General features: G+C 35.5%; 1 protein-coding gene across 4 annotated transcripts in view; it reads left to right on the top strand.

Moving 5' to 3' along the window:
- The window catches only part of USP34 (ubiquitin specific peptidase 34), a 243,180-nt gene that overhangs the window by 139,851 nt on the left and 87,912 nt on the right, over positions 1-15,417 (top strand). For all 4 annotated transcript variants that reach the window (XM_060117859.1, XM_060117860.1, XM_060117858.1 and 1 more), the window contains 6 exons: positions 8,502-8,602; positions 8,813-9,022; positions 12,199-12,324; positions 13,746-13,868; positions 14,009-14,092; positions 14,603-14,689. In XM_060117859.1, coding sequence (XP_059973842.1) covers positions 8,502-8,602; positions 8,813-9,022; positions 12,199-12,324; positions 13,746-13,868; positions 14,009-14,092; positions 14,603-14,689 — 731 coding nt within the window. The remainder of the gene's footprint in view (positions 1-8,501; positions 8,603-8,812; positions 9,023-12,198; positions 12,325-13,745; positions 13,869-14,008; positions 14,093-14,602; positions 14,690-15,417) is intronic.

The raw sequence follows: 15,417 nt of genomic DNA, 5'->3' as shown, positions 1-15,417 counted from the left end.
TCATATCTTCTAGGTTCTATTATATATCGACTTCACACCTTTACTTCTTTGAAGACTACCAACCGTGTTCATGACCCTCCCCGCACCCCTTCCCCCCACCCCCGCCATGCCCTCCCCTACCCTTGGTATGGTGCCATTGATTCTTAGACAGGAGTTAAGCTTTATTTTTTTTTAAGATGTTATTTGCAAACAGTTGTCCTCATTTTTCTCAAAAAAATTCTACTTTTGGAGGTTATTTGATAAGCATTGTGGGAACTAATAAGTTTAAGTGTCCATACACTACCTAGTACCCAATTTTGCCCAATAAATTTTTTTTTCTATTCTGATATATTTTGTTGTTGTTTTGAAGCATATGAAAACAATACATCATTAAGCTCCATCTGTGCATCTCCCCTTACTTCCAAAAAAGTATCATATTAAGAAATTTTTCATGTGGGCCTGATAGGTATATTTGATTCTTCCCTTACTGTTAAACCACTGGTGCATCTTTAGTGTCTTTCCATAGCACATAAAATAGGAGCTAAACAGAGGAACAACCAGGAAAGCTGTTGGTTACAGTTTAAATGTCTGACATTGTAACAGGCTAACTATATATTTAGGGAAAAAAGCCTTAAAGTTTTAAAAGCTTCTTTTTTAGAACTTTTAACCTGCTTGTGTGCAGAGTGATAATTCTTTGGCATCTTTTAGTAAGGAGCCAACAATATTGCTACACCGTGCTTAAGATGAAAGTATATGTATGTGTCTTCTAAAGTATATCAGATCCTTTTTAAAAATTTATTTATTTATTTATTTATTTATTTTTGGCTGTGTTGGGTTTTCATTGCTGTGCTCGCGTTTTTCTCTAGTTGCGGCAAGCAGGGGCTTCTCTTCGTTGTGGGGCGTGGGCTTCTCATTGCAGTGGCTTCTCTTGTTGCAGAGCACGGGTTCTAGGTGTGCAGGCTTCAGTAGTTGTGGCTCGCGGGCTCTAGAGCGCAGGCTCAGTAGTTGTGGCGCACAGGCTTAGTTGCTGCACGACATGTGGGATCTTCCCAGACCAGGGCTTGAACCCATGTCCCCTGCATTGGCAGGCAGATTCTTAACCACGGCACCACCAGGGAAGTCCCAGTATATCAGATCTTAAATTTTGTTTTTGAATAATTAATAAGTATTCTTGGTTAGAAGAATAGAGGTTGAAAAGTCTCCTTCCTACCCCTATCTCTGAATCTCCCATTTCCCTTTCCTGAGGCAAATGTTCTTAGGTATTTTTCAAGAGATAATAAGATTATAATGTAAGAATATTTGTATATATACAGTTGACTCTTGAATAATGTGGGGGTTAGGGACACCAACCCTCCACACAGTCAGAAGTTCATGTATAACTTGTAGTTGGCCCTTCATACCTGTAGTTCTTCCATATCCATAGTTCTGCATCTGTAGACTCAGCCAACTGAGAATCATGTAGTAGTGTAGTATTTACTACTGAAAAAATCTGCTTATAAATGGGTCTGCACAGTTCAGACCTTTGTTGTTCAGGGGTCAGCTATATACTTAAAACACAAATGGTAGCATTCCATTTATACTCTTGACCCCTTGTTTGTTGTGCTTAATATTATCTTAGAGAACATTCCATATTAGTACATATAGAAAGTTACCACATTCTTTTTAAGATCTGCATTGTCTGTAATATGGTGGGTACCATGATTTATTTTACCTGTTCTCTATTAATGGACATTTGTTTCCTTTCTTTTGATATTATAGTATTATAGATAGTATCCTTAATACATACATTATCTAATGCATGTTGGCTAAATACCTACGTATGGAATTTTGAGATCAAAAAGTATGTTTTTGTTAACATTGAAATATATTGTACATAAAGAGAATATGAAATGAGTAATAATAAAATGAAAATCACCAATGTACCTCCCTCCCAGATTAAGGAGTAGAACATTATTAGAAGCTAGTTGTGTGTCCCTCCCTGATATCATCCTTTCCACTTCCCCTTAACATTATCTTGATTTGTTACTCTTTTTTTGGTGTTCTTTATAGTTTTACCTCCAGTGTATATATTCCTAAACAATGTATTTAGTTCTGTGAAACAGATAAGTATGCACAAACTTGATGGATTAAGGAAAAGAGAGTATGGCCTTGTTAGGTCGCAGAAGAACACAAGCTAAAGAGGATGTACTTTCACCCTCTCTAAAGATTTGTGTAAAGCCTCATCTGAGGTTATCAGTGAGAAAATTCTCAAGTTTAGGTCTTGGCACAGTGAAGACATATTTTAGTGCTGTAATGTTGACAAGATGCTGAAATACCAACAGAAATACAGTCACAGAGTCTCTTCTTTTTCTAATCTCTTCACGACCCACTTTTTAGCTCTCAGGAATAGATCAAAATAGAATTTCTTCTGTGAGGTAATATGAATGTCTTCTGATTTAAGCAGTAGGACGTGAAGGTGAGAGTAGAAATTTCACTGTCATATTCTGGTAGTGAACATGACTGGTAAAGACAGTCCGGGTTCAGATAAGAATCTGGGCCAGGTTCACTTGCCATTCTTTCCTTAGATAGAGAAGGTATTACGAAGGCAGCAGAGATTTTGGTCATGTGGCCCTCAGTAATACATTTTTCTAGTCACACTGATCCTATTGACTATCCTTCACATCTGATGCACAGCAGTTGGATCTCCTTTATCATCCTCATAATTCTTTTTGTCTCTCTCTTATGTTGACTATTCTGTTTCCAGTATTCCCTACCTTCTTTATTGGTTCACTTTTTTATTTGGCTGGAATACAATGCAATTGTCCAGTAGCTTCTTGAGAGAATGTTGATATGGGGTAAAGTTTGTGATTCTTTGAATGATCAAAAATGCATTTCTCATACTTTAAATGGTGATTTGGCTGGGTATAGAATTCTAGATTGGAAATAATTTTGTTTCAGAATTTTAGAAATATTACTGCATTGTGTTTTGTGGTTCTGTTATTGCTGTTTAGAATTATGAAGCCATTCAGATTTCTGATATTTTTTTACACATCCAGTTTTTTTCCCTCTTCTAGAGCTTAATGAATCTTCTTGTTCCCCATATTCTGAAATTTTACAATACTAGGCCTGAGTATGGATCTGTTTTCAACAATTGTAATGGTACTTTAATATTTAGAGGTCCGTTTTAGTTTGGCAAGTTATATCTTTAAGTTTGGGGAAATTTTCTTGAATTAGTCTTCCTGTGTTTTTTATCATTTATCTCTAAATTCTTTATCTACATGTTTCATCTCTTGGACTATTCCTAATTTACTTACCTTTTCTTTCCTATGGTTCATTTCTTTGAGTGTTAACTTCCTGAGAGATGTTCTCAACTTTATTTTACAATTCTTTTGAGTTTTTCATTTTTGCTGTCATGCTTTTAATATCAGACATCTGTTTTGTGTCCTCAGAGTATTCCTATTATCTTAGTTGAAATATCTTTTTGAGAATATTGGGTTTTTTTCTTTCTTTAATTGTTGAATCTTTAAAAATCCAGACTGATGGTGCCCGCATTTCAATTAGAATCTTTAGCTGATTACCTAATTATTTTCTGTTAATCTCATCTCCTCTTTAACCTTATATTTACCACTCTGGCATTCTTTATTCCTATGTATAGGTAGAAAATTTTCCATTTGCTTCTTTTTTCTTCCTCTTTCTAATGAATTTCCCTTAAAAATGTTTATATTGCAGATCTGGTGATGAATTTTCTCAAGCTTTTTTTGTTTGAATAAAAAGTTTGTTTTGCCTTCAATTTTGAAAGAAATTGTCACTGTTTATAGAATTCTAGGTAAAGAAATTTTTTTTCTTTCAGGACTTTATAAAAAAATTTCCCATTATCATTTGGCTTGCAGAGTTTCTGACCAAAAGTCTGTGGTTTTTCTTACCTTTCATCCTTTGTATACAGTGTGTCTTTTTAACTGTGCTTCGTTTTAAAGATTTTTCTTTAACATTGATTTTCAGCAGTTTGACTATTAATGTGCCTTGTTGTGTTTTTGTATTATGCAGCTTGGGTTTAGTTCAGCTTCTTGGGTCTGTTGTGTATTTATAACATTTATCAAATTCGAAAAAGGTTAGCAATTATATATATATATATATATATATATATATATATATTTTTTTTTTTTTTTTTTTTTTTTTTTTTGCGGTATGCGGGCCTCTCACTGTTGTGGCCTCTCCCGTTGCGGAGCACTGGCTCCAGATGCGCAGGCTCAGTGGCCATGGCTCACAGGCCCAGCCGCTCTGCAGCATGTGGGATCCTCCCGGACCGGGGCACGAACCTGTGTCCCCTGCATCGGCAGGCGGACTCTCAACCACTGCGTCACCAGGGAAACCCAGAAATTATATATTTTTTCAAATATTTTTTTTCTTTTTCCTTACCCCTCGCCATAATGTCTGGGCTTCTAATTAAATGTATCTTAGTCTGTTTGTTAGTGTCTCATAGATCACTGAGGTGCTGTTCTTTTCCTTTATTCCTTTTCTTTTTCTCTTCTTCTCTCTTTTTCTTTTCCTTCTCTTTCTACCCCTTCGATCCCTCTTCTCTTTCTCTCCTTTGTCAGGTGTTGATCTTGTTCCTGTGCCAAATCAGTATAAGTCAGATTATGGATTATAAATTTGTGTCTGGTTTAGGATTTATCTTTTTGAGGTCTTGATGGTTACTGTAAGTGCATTTGATTTCCAGCTTGCAAACTTGTTTACTATTATCTATTCTCTTTTTTTCCCTGTCAAATGTTTGTAAAATTTTTAAAATTTACTTTATTGCAGCTTCAGAGGATAAAAATTAGATATGTGTTGTTTAATATATCATCATAACCTAAGAATTTTTAAGATTTCTTTTTCCTTTTCTTGTTTTGAAACATTCATTGCATTAATATATTAAATTTTGGGGGACTTCCTTGGTGGCGCAGTGGTTAAGAAGCTGCCTGCCAGTGCAGGGGACACAGGTTCGAGCCCTGGTCCGGGGAGATCCCACATGCTGTGGATGCTAAGCCCGTGTGTCACAACTACTGAGCCTGCTCTGTAGAGCCCATGTGCCACAGCTACTGAAGCCCATGCACCCTAGAGCCTGTGCTCCGCAGCAAGAGAAGCCACTGCAGTGAGAAGCCCATGCACCGCAACGAAGAATAGCCCCTTCCCACCACAACTAGAGAAAGCCCGCACACTGCAGTGAAGACCCAATGCAGCCAAAAAATGAATTGATTAAAAAAAAAAAAGATACTAAATTTTTTAAAGATAGCAACTTTTTTGAGAACCGTTAAGGAATAAGCAATTCTTAGGTTAAAAAAGATCCTCTCAAAAGTAGTAGAAGATAGGGCTTCCCTGGTGCGCAGTGGTTGCGAGTCCACCTGCCGATGCAGAGAACACAGGTTCATGCCCTGGTCTGGGAGGATCCCACGTGCCGTGGAGCGGCTGGGCCCGTCAGTCATGGCCGCTGAGCCTGCACGTCTGGAGCCTGTGCTCCGCAACGGGAGAGGCCACAACAGTGAGAGGCCCACGTACTACTAAAAAAAAAAAAAAAACAACTGAGCAGCAGAAAGCTGCTCAGTTAACTGTAAAAACCAATTCAGCCATTATAATTGAAAGTTGATACGTTATGTACACAATATGTAGGCCTAATTCACATATCAAATAGAGCCCAAAATCCTAGATAAACTGCTAGCCATCTTAGTTCTATTTTGTAACAAAGTCGTGCATGCTTAGGGTCTCTAACAAACTGGGAAGCAAATCAGCTCCATATTATCTTAGCAATACATCACGACTAAGGATGTTTTATCTCACTATTGTAAAAGGATGAACAGTCATAGATTGTATTAGATTATCTCAATAACAAAGAAAAGAAATTTTATTAATAAAAGTCTACTGAAGTATTAAAAGTTTAATATAGAGTTTCTGTTCATCTAGTAGCCCATGTTTTTCTTAAGCACTAATTTTAAGTGATTTGGATAAAACATTACTATCAGAAGAGGGAACTCAGTGATAATTTGAGGGTAATATAATGATGAATAGGAAACGAAAGAAATCAAGTGTTTTGTAGCAATTTAAAAAACATAGGATACCTGTTTGTTTGTTTTGCTGCACGTGGCTTGTGGGATCTTAGTTCCTGACCAGGGATTGAACCTAGGGCAGTGGCAGTGAAAGTGGTAGAACCTAACCACTGGACCACCAGGGAAGTCCCTAGTTAGGGTACTCTTAATGTGACGTGTTTGTGGAATATGTGAGAATAAAACTTCTTTGAGATATGTAAATGAACACTTGAATAAGTGATTATACCTAGCATCTCTATATAAAATATTATAGAGATGCCAAGTTAATTTCTTTCTTAATATATTTTACCTAAATCTGAATGAATTTTTACTTTAAATTGGATGAAACTACTCTGAATAATAAACTGTGTGAATAAACTAAACAATATCAGAAGTTCTGAGAGGAAAACCTGAAAGGATAATAGATGAATTTCAATACTAGCTATTATACATTTAAAAACTACAATATTATCTCATAAAGAGTGTTAATTAAATCACAATAGATAGCAAAGAAATAGTCTTATGAGATGTTCGGTTTAGGGGCAGAAAGAAAAACCCTGTTTCTCTCATGTTCAGGATGAATTTAAAGTATTCTTTATACACACATGTGCGTGCATATACACAATAAACTCTAGGAAAATTCAGAAGATATAGGATTGAAAATTTATCAAACTTTTGGGAGGGCCAAGGTTTCTAGGCTTAGAAATAACAAAAAGGGAAAATAACATAGGTGTAGCTACACAATAATTAGCAATTTTGCTACACAACAATTATACTTTTTTTAATATATAATTTTATTTATTTATGCATGCTGTGCCGGGTCTTAGTTGCGGCATGCAGACTCTTAGTTGTGGCATGAAGACTCTTAGTTGCGGCATGCATGCGGGTTGTAGTTCCCCAACCAAGGATCAAACCGGGCCCCCTGCATTGGGAGCACGGAGTCTTGCCCACTGGACCACCAGGGAAGTCCCATACACAACAGTTACATTTAAGGAAAAATACTGAAATGAATCTTACTGTAGGAACCCATTTTCCTTCCCTGTGTTTGAAATATTTTCAGGTAGAATTTTCTTACTTGAGTGGAGGGAAAAGGTAATTTTAAAACGTTATGTGTTGTTGTGGAAAGCAGTAATCATGCTTCACTCATTCCTGAAAATAGTTGGATAGTGCCTATCCAATGGAATTTTCATACATTAAGTTAATAAAATTTAACAATATTTGAGTTTAATTATTCATCATATATTTCATCATCTTGCTTGTTAACTTTCTTCCTCTATCAAGCATTTTCTTTAAAAAAATTTTTTTTCATGGATTAAACAGTAATTAATTTGAATGCCTGCTGTTCTAATGCTGGGAATACATGTGTGCCTTTGTGGAACTGGGTTGGGTTTTTTTTTAGTGGGGGAGAGACAGATACTTAAATATAATATCAGATGCTAATAAGTGCTTTACAGAAAGATAAAGCAGAGTAAGGGATTAATAGTGAGATGAGGCTTTTTAGATTGAGTAGTTAGGAGGAAGGCCTTTTACAGCTCACATTTGATGAAAGACTTGAACTGTGGGAATGATCCATATGCATTCCTGGGGAGGAGCTTCTTAGACCTTGAGATGGGAGCATGCTTGATGCTTTCAAGAAAGAACATGTTTGGGTGGCTAAAGCATATTTTGGTAGGGACGATGGTGGGAAATGAAGTTGAAGCAAAGAGGACTTAAGCATTCTAGAAATGAATTGCCTCAGTCTGTTGAGTTCGTTGAGTTTACTTTAATCTAGAATGTTGTAGCTCATCTTTTTTCTTGTCAGAACTTTTTTTCTGCCCTATAATCTATTTTATTTTGTGTTGATAGGTAATAACAAGGAAGAGAAAACTCGATCATTATAAATACATGCTGGTTACTTGTGAACTAAGGCATTAATGAATCTGTTTCTCCTGCATGTATTGCTAAGGGGAAATGCTGTAGGTTCCCAGAAAGCTCTGTAGTGTTTTTTTTTTTTTTTTTTTTTTTTTTTTTCTGTACGCGGTCCTCTCACCGCTGCGGCCTCCCCCGTTGCGGAGCACAGGCTCGGACGTGCAGGCTCAGCGGCCATGGCTCACCGGCCCAGCCGCTCCACGGCACGTGGGATCCTCCTGGACTGGGGCACGAACCCGTGTCCCCTGCATCGGCAGGCGGACTCTCAACCACTGCGCCACCAGGGAAGCCTCTGTAGTGTTTTTTACTTGTAAAAATTTTCATATTGTCAAGCAAGCAGGAATTGATCTTATTAGAGTGGTGCTAAAGGAGGATTTTCTTGTAATTTTTACTGCCTAAGGCTAACATCAGACAACAGAAAATAATATAAGAAGTATGCTTCGCCCTGTTTCTACTGTGCTCAAGAATTCTATTTAAGCTTAATGTCCAGTGGAATTAATTGCTATAACTGTGTATTCATGTTGGCAAGTAAGTTAACTCTTATAAAAAAGTTCACTTATGTTTTCTGTTTTTAAGGAGGCCTTATGGGACCAGTCAGGATGATTTCATCTGGACATGAATTAACAACAGATTATGATGAGAAAGCACTTCATGAGCTTGGTTTTAAGGACATGCAGGTATGCGTAAATGTGGTTTGAGTTTTAATCATCTGTTGACTTATAGTCAGTAGTTGTTTAGTTGAAGATACAGTTCAAAAACAGTTCTTACTGCTTTTGTTAAAATTGTAAGGGAAGTTATTTTCTACTTCACAGATTTATTAAACCAAAAACTTGATATGTCTAATTAATGTGTTGATTTTTTTCCCCCTGTTGCTCCTGTTTTTATAGATGGTATTTGTATCTTTGGGTGCACCAAGGAGAGAACGGAAAGGGGAAGGTGTTCAGCTGCCAGCATCTTGCCTACCACCCCCTCAGAAGGACAACATTCCGATGCTTTTGCTTTTACAAGAACCTCATTTAACTACTCTTTTTGATTTATTAGAGATGCTTGCATCATTTAAACCACCCTCAGGAAAAATGGCAGTTGAAGATAGTGAGGTGACTATATCATTTCATTTTCACAAAATCTTGTTTTGTCTTTCTGTTGAGTGGAAAATAATTTTCTCAGTAATCTCTTAAAAGCAGTAAAACCAAGGAATCCATTTATTAATTCATTAACTATTTAAGTGCCTAATATCCCAGGTGTGCTGTTTACAAGGATCAAAATAGACAGTTTCAGCCTTCATTGAATCCAGTGGGGAAGACAGATAATTGACATGCCCAACAGATAGTTTCAAGTAAACTAACAGATAAATAGTTTCAGGTAGAGATAGTTGCTACGACTTGCCGTTATTAAGGACTGGTGATAGACTGTTTATATTTTATTTGGTCAAGGAAGGTTTCTCTGAGGGAGACCATATAAATCTTAGCTTGCAGGATGAAAAGGAGCCTGCTAAATGAAGTGGATGAGGAATGATCTGGATAAAGTAAACTGATTCCTGAAGCCCTTGATATAAGAAGGAGTTAGGCAGGTCTGGGAATTGTTTGGGAGCTGGTAAGTAGAGTTGGAAGGTAGTGGGAGAGTAAAATGAGGGGAATGAAATGGAAAGATAAACAGAGTCAAACTGGCCATGGCAAGCTATTTCCAGTTCACTCAAAGTGAAGTGGACAGCATTGAAGTATTTTAAGCAGAGAGAGAGACATATGTTTTGATTTTTGATTTAAAGGTATTAAGTTTGTTTGGCAAGAATAGAAAAAGCAGTAAGGAACCTAATGTACTAGTCCAAGGAAGAATTGACTTTAAATAACATCTTTTTAGTGATAACTCACAAACTTAGTTCTGCAGACCAAACCTCTTCTCTGAGTTCCAAACTCATACATCCAGTTGTTTACTTGATGCTTCCACTTGATGTCCCACAGGCATCCATTCTTCTTCATTCAAATGGATTCCGCCAGAAACCTGGATGCCATCTCTGTTTTTCTTCTTCCTGAACCCGAGTCTATCCCTACTCATAATCCAATCTACCACGCGTAATGTTGTTTTGACCTGTTGTCCACTTAATTAATTTCCACTGCCGCCATTCTATTTCAGGGCACCATCTTTCTTGGAAGAATCATTATTTTGAGACCAAGTGGCACATAAAATAGTGGTGCTTTTATGACTTTCCTTATGTTAGGCTAACTGTTCTTTCTTCCCAACAATGTTAAGTGGCTTCTTTCTGTGTTTCCAGAATGTGTGTGGTCATGAATGACCAAATTGAGTCATCTGTTCCCCATAACCTGGTTTCTTTTGTGGTGGCACACTCTTAAATTCCTAAGAAATCCCCTTTTTGTTCAAGCAGAATAATCAATAATAGATGTCCATAAACCTTCATTTCCTCACCTGTTAAATTTTATGCCATAAATACTTAATAACCTTTTACTTCATGTCAGCAATGTATTGCCAGTTTAAAAGAGAGAAAGATAATTATAAGAATTTCCCAGTTTTCCAGGAGGGTGCTAGTGTTCTATACAGTGTGTTATGGGAACATAAACAGGAAACAAAAATTGGGGGAAGATTTCTGTAAAAGAGGAGTTGTTTAAATTGGGTCCAACTGCTGATAAAAGAAGAAAGAGAAGCATTACAGAGTCACAGAAAAGTGAATGGCATGATTGAAAAATTGGGAGTGTATGATGTAATTCAAATATAAGGACGGAAAGGGAGATTGTAACCTATACCACAAAGGACCTTGAGGTTTCTATTCTTAGTAAAATAGATGGCTGTTATCATGGAAGATTTTAAAACAACAAAATGAGATCTTTTTTGGACTTTCAGAAACAAAGTTTTGGTGATAGTGTGGAGGATTATATTAGAGAAAACAAAGACCAGAGATACAAGAGCCAGTTAATAGGTCATTGTAATTGTCCATGTGAGGCCTAAACCAGAGAGAAAGCATTCATTTTGAGGCAGTTATATTATTGAACTTGGTGACAAGTAAGCCATTGGTGGTGTGGGGTTTCTTTGTTGTACAAGACCGGTTCAGTCTTTAAGAGGATTACCAGAAGAATAAAGGATCTTCACTGTGTATGACCCATATTGTAGGGCCTTTCAGTCATAATGTAGAACATAGTCTTGTACACCTGGGAGATTTTTTTCCTTCAAATAATTTTTTGCACAGAGTTCAGTCCCTTCCTCCTTTCCTCCCTCTCTCCCTACCTTCTCTTTTTTAAACTGGATGTTTACAAAGGAATGAATTTTATTTTACTGAAGAACTTTCAGTGCCTTGTCCCCAGATAAACTAAAAGTGTTACTTGGGTTGCTTCTCTTTCTTCATCAGGGCTGTGAAAAGCAAAGTTTACTTTGAAACTCTTGTCTCTAAAATTCTCTTGCCTTCAAAGTATATTAGCTTTATACCATTATACAAAAAGAACGAAATTACTTTTTGTAGATGTGTAAGAAGATTCCTTTGGCATCTCTTACACTGTATAATACCTCAGAATCATTATGACAGCAGCTAGTAGTAGAATAATACTATACAAATTCATACTCTGGAAAATTCCAAAACTTGCTGCTTTAGCTTTTGCTGCTTGTTTACCTCTTGGGGTTGTGCTTTAATTTTAAAAGAAAAGAAAAGAAAAGAAACTTGCCTATTTCTTACATACCTTCTGTAATATTCTTTAGCTTATTGTTATCTCAGTACCTTAGAGAGTTCAAATTTAACAAACGATAATGGAAAAAAGTAGGTTCTTTAAAATTGTTTGCTTTTCTCTTAATCTCTGCTTGTCTGAGACTGGAATATAAGGAAGGCGTGGATTAGCGAAAGAAGAGAAACAGGTGTACTCTTTTCCCAAATGTAAGGTCAGGGATTTAATTTAACAGGTCTTTGTCATTCATAGAATAGTGACCTGCAGGGAAGAAATAGATGATAGTCTTATTGAAATTTACTTGATGGCTTTATAAAACAGACATTTTCACTTTTGTTTGAAAAGTTTTTCTGAGGAAAGTGGCTAGACTTGCAGATCACTTTTTCCCAGAAAAGTGTTCAGTAACAAGTTGAAAAACCACTACTTTGACATAACTTAATTTATTGAATAAATTTATTTACTGTGTAACAAATGCTTTATTCTCACTTTTAAAGTAAGATTTAAAAATATTATCAAATATGATAATTAGTGATTTTATGCAGATCAAACTTAAGTTTAGATGTTTCAAAAAACTGATCTGTCTTGATAAGCAGTTGCTCTTATTTGTATAGAGCTTAAGATGTGAAGAACTTCATCTTCATGCAGAAAACCTCTCTAGGCGTGTATGGGAGCTACTGATGCTTCTTCCTACATGTCCTAACATGTTGATGGCATTCCAGAATATCTCAGATGAACAGGTAAGTCCACAAAATATTTTTACTTCCCTGGAGAATGGTACCAGTTTACATTCCTACTGGTAGTGTATGAGAGTGCTTGTTGACTGGTAACCTCAGTAAAATTTTGCCCATTTAATAGGTAAAAAGTGCCAGTTCATTTTAATGTTCATATATTTAATTATTAGTGAGGTTGAATAATATGGGCTTAAATACAAGGCAAGGTTTTTCTCTAAAATTATCTTTAGAAAACAGTGAATTTGCCTTTATATTAGTGTTTTTTCATATTAATGTTCTGAATATCACTTTTTTTTTTTTTTTTTTTTTTTTTTTTTTTTTTTTGCGGTACGCGGGCCTCTCACTGTTGTGGCCTCTCCCGTTGCGGAGCGCAGGCTCCGGATGCGCAGGCTCAGCGGCCATGGCTCACGGGCCCAGCCGCTCCGTGGCATGTGGGATCTTCCCAGACCGGGGCACGAACCCGTGTCCCCTGCATCGGCAGGCGGACTCTCAACCACTGCGCCACCAGGGAAGCCCTCACTTTGTTTTTGACAACAAAAAGTAACACTTAGAGAAAATACCCTATGATTTAATGACATTGTTTCAGTGCTTGTTTTGGCTGCTTATACAAGTCAACTGGTAGAAATAGAGAAAAAAGGAGTCAAAGAAATTTAATATATATTAATATTCCCAGAGGCATGACCTCACACGTATTAAGTGTTATATATCTTTGTAAAGATGTCTGTTAAAATTAAAGATTATTTTTAAAAGCTATATAATAAGGAGTTACTTAGTGGGGATACCAACAGAACACTTATAGGACTAATGGAAAAACAATGTCCTAATGTTATGCTAATGGTTATCTATGATTTGTTATGTGATTTCTCAAGGTCTTGTATTTCAAATGACTTGGAAGTGAAGAAGATGGGCCTAGAAAATGGTGGTTGATGACTCATTATAGCTCTAATAATAATATCGTTGTCAAGGATGCACATTAAGTGTGAATAACACTTTCATAAATTGCGAGTAGAAAAGAACAATATTTTAAAGTTTATGTATTTGTATATGACTTTTTAAATGAGTAGGTGTCACATAAATATTAAATACACACTGTACTGCTTCTGTATCCTTAAAAGTTCACACATTCAATTATGCTGCAATGTGTTTTTCATTGGGAAGATGGCAAATTACCTCAACTGTTGTGGAGGTTAACATACAGTTTTTTTCCTATGCTGCTGTTGTGTATTAATTTTAACAAAATTTAATGAATAATTGGTGTTTTAAGCATATGATTAGTACCAATTATATAATTGGTCTTCACTTGTTTGAACATATTTCAATATATATGTAAAATTTGAGTTTTTATATAGTGTCATTTTCTTTAGTTTTTTTTTGGAGGGAGTCTCTTGGTAAGTTGGAGAAACCTGTGTTTCTTTTTTTAATTTAAGTGTAATGATGGACTTAATTGGAAAGAACTGCTCAAAATTAAGAGTGCTCATAAGCTATTATATGCCCTGGAAATTATTGAAGCACTGGGAAAACCTAACAGAAGAATAAGAAGAGAGTCAACGGTAATTGCTTTTCCATTATTATCATTAAATGTTTGTTTTCTCTTTGGAGCAAAATTCCGGAGTACGAGATCTTTTAATTCTCCTGCCACCCTTCCTTATTTATTTATTTATTTATTTATTTGTTTTTGCCATTCCCACAGGGAAGTTATAGTGATCTTTATCCAGATTCAGATGATTCAAGTGAGGATCAAGTGGAAAATAGTAAAAATTCCTGGAGTTGCAAGGTTTGATCATATATGTTTTGCAGTGTATTGGTAAAAATAATTCATCTCTAATTTTCCAAAAGAAGTTACCATAATTATTGTTTTAAACTAACTTACCATTTAAATAAAGCATAGTTTAAAAATTATGTATTACTCTAATCACAGTAATAAATAAACTGAGATTAATGCTTGGGTGCTCCTATTTTTAGCACATTATTTTTTCTCCTTCATTGGAATACTGTGTTAGGACATCCCAGTGCCTGGGATTAAATGGTTAATGGAATACAAAGATATGTATATAGATTTTTATAAGAATCTTTTAAAAAATTCTTGAAAATTAGTTGTTTGCTGTTATTGTATGGACATTATATTGGTTATTTAATCAAAGAATAATTTCTTAAATGAAAGATACATAATATTTTACTTACACACACAGACATATACACATATCCAGTTACTGAATCAAAAAGCAGATCTTTACTACATTATGTAGCCCTTTCCTCTTACCATTACTCTCACAATTGCTTACAGTTTGTTGCTGCTGGAGGGCTTCAACAGTTATTAGAAATTTTTAATTCTGGAATTCTAGAGCCAAAAGAGCAGGAATCCTGGACTGTGGTAAGTGAAAATTCGCATTTTCAACCAGTTACAGTAGTTACCCCAGTGAGTCACTTCCATGAACCATTGACAAATGTAACTTTTGCTGCAAACTTTATTGTAGTAAAGGAAAGTGTGGAGTACAGTAGAAATAAATTTAAGAAAAAATAAGGAATCTGATAAACTAATTATGCAATAAAAGTTCTCCATGTCAACTCAGTTAAAAAAATTTAAGTGATAATATTAATGACTCTGAACTATAGATAATTCATGAACATTTTTCCATTAGTTTGGTAAACTATATATTAATATTTATATAGTCTTAAAATTTGGATGCTTTTTAAGAAAAACTTGGTTTTATGTCTTCATTTTTTTGAAAACATCCTTTTTCTTTGTTTCATTTTGTTATGACCATTTCTTCCTTTAAGCAACACTACTGAAAAATGTATTTCCAGACCATTTGTGACTAGTTGGCAATGAAAAAGGTACAGGACTTGAGAGTAAGCCTTTAGAAATTTTTATAGCAATTGGACATTGCCGCAGTGGTTTTTTAAATAGTATTTTACAAAATTTTTGATCCTTAACAAAATGGAAGTTTTAGAAAATGGTACTTTATCACTGTTAACTTGACAAAGCACTGTCCTATAATGTTAGGAAAATAAAATTATGGAATATTTAAAAATTCATAATGCTGGACCAAACTGTGTAATCCAGTTTTGTATGAAATGGAAAGGATGCTCATTTCCTGA

This window comes from Mesoplodon densirostris, chromosome 14 (genome assembly GCF_025265405.1).
Source record: "Mesoplodon densirostris isolate mMesDen1 chromosome 14, mMesDen1 primary haplotype, whole genome shotgun sequence".
NCBI lineage: Eukaryota > Metazoa > Chordata > Mammalia > Artiodactyla > Ziphiidae > Mesoplodon > Mesoplodon densirostris.
This window is presented reverse-complemented; position numbering and strand designations above follow the sequence as displayed.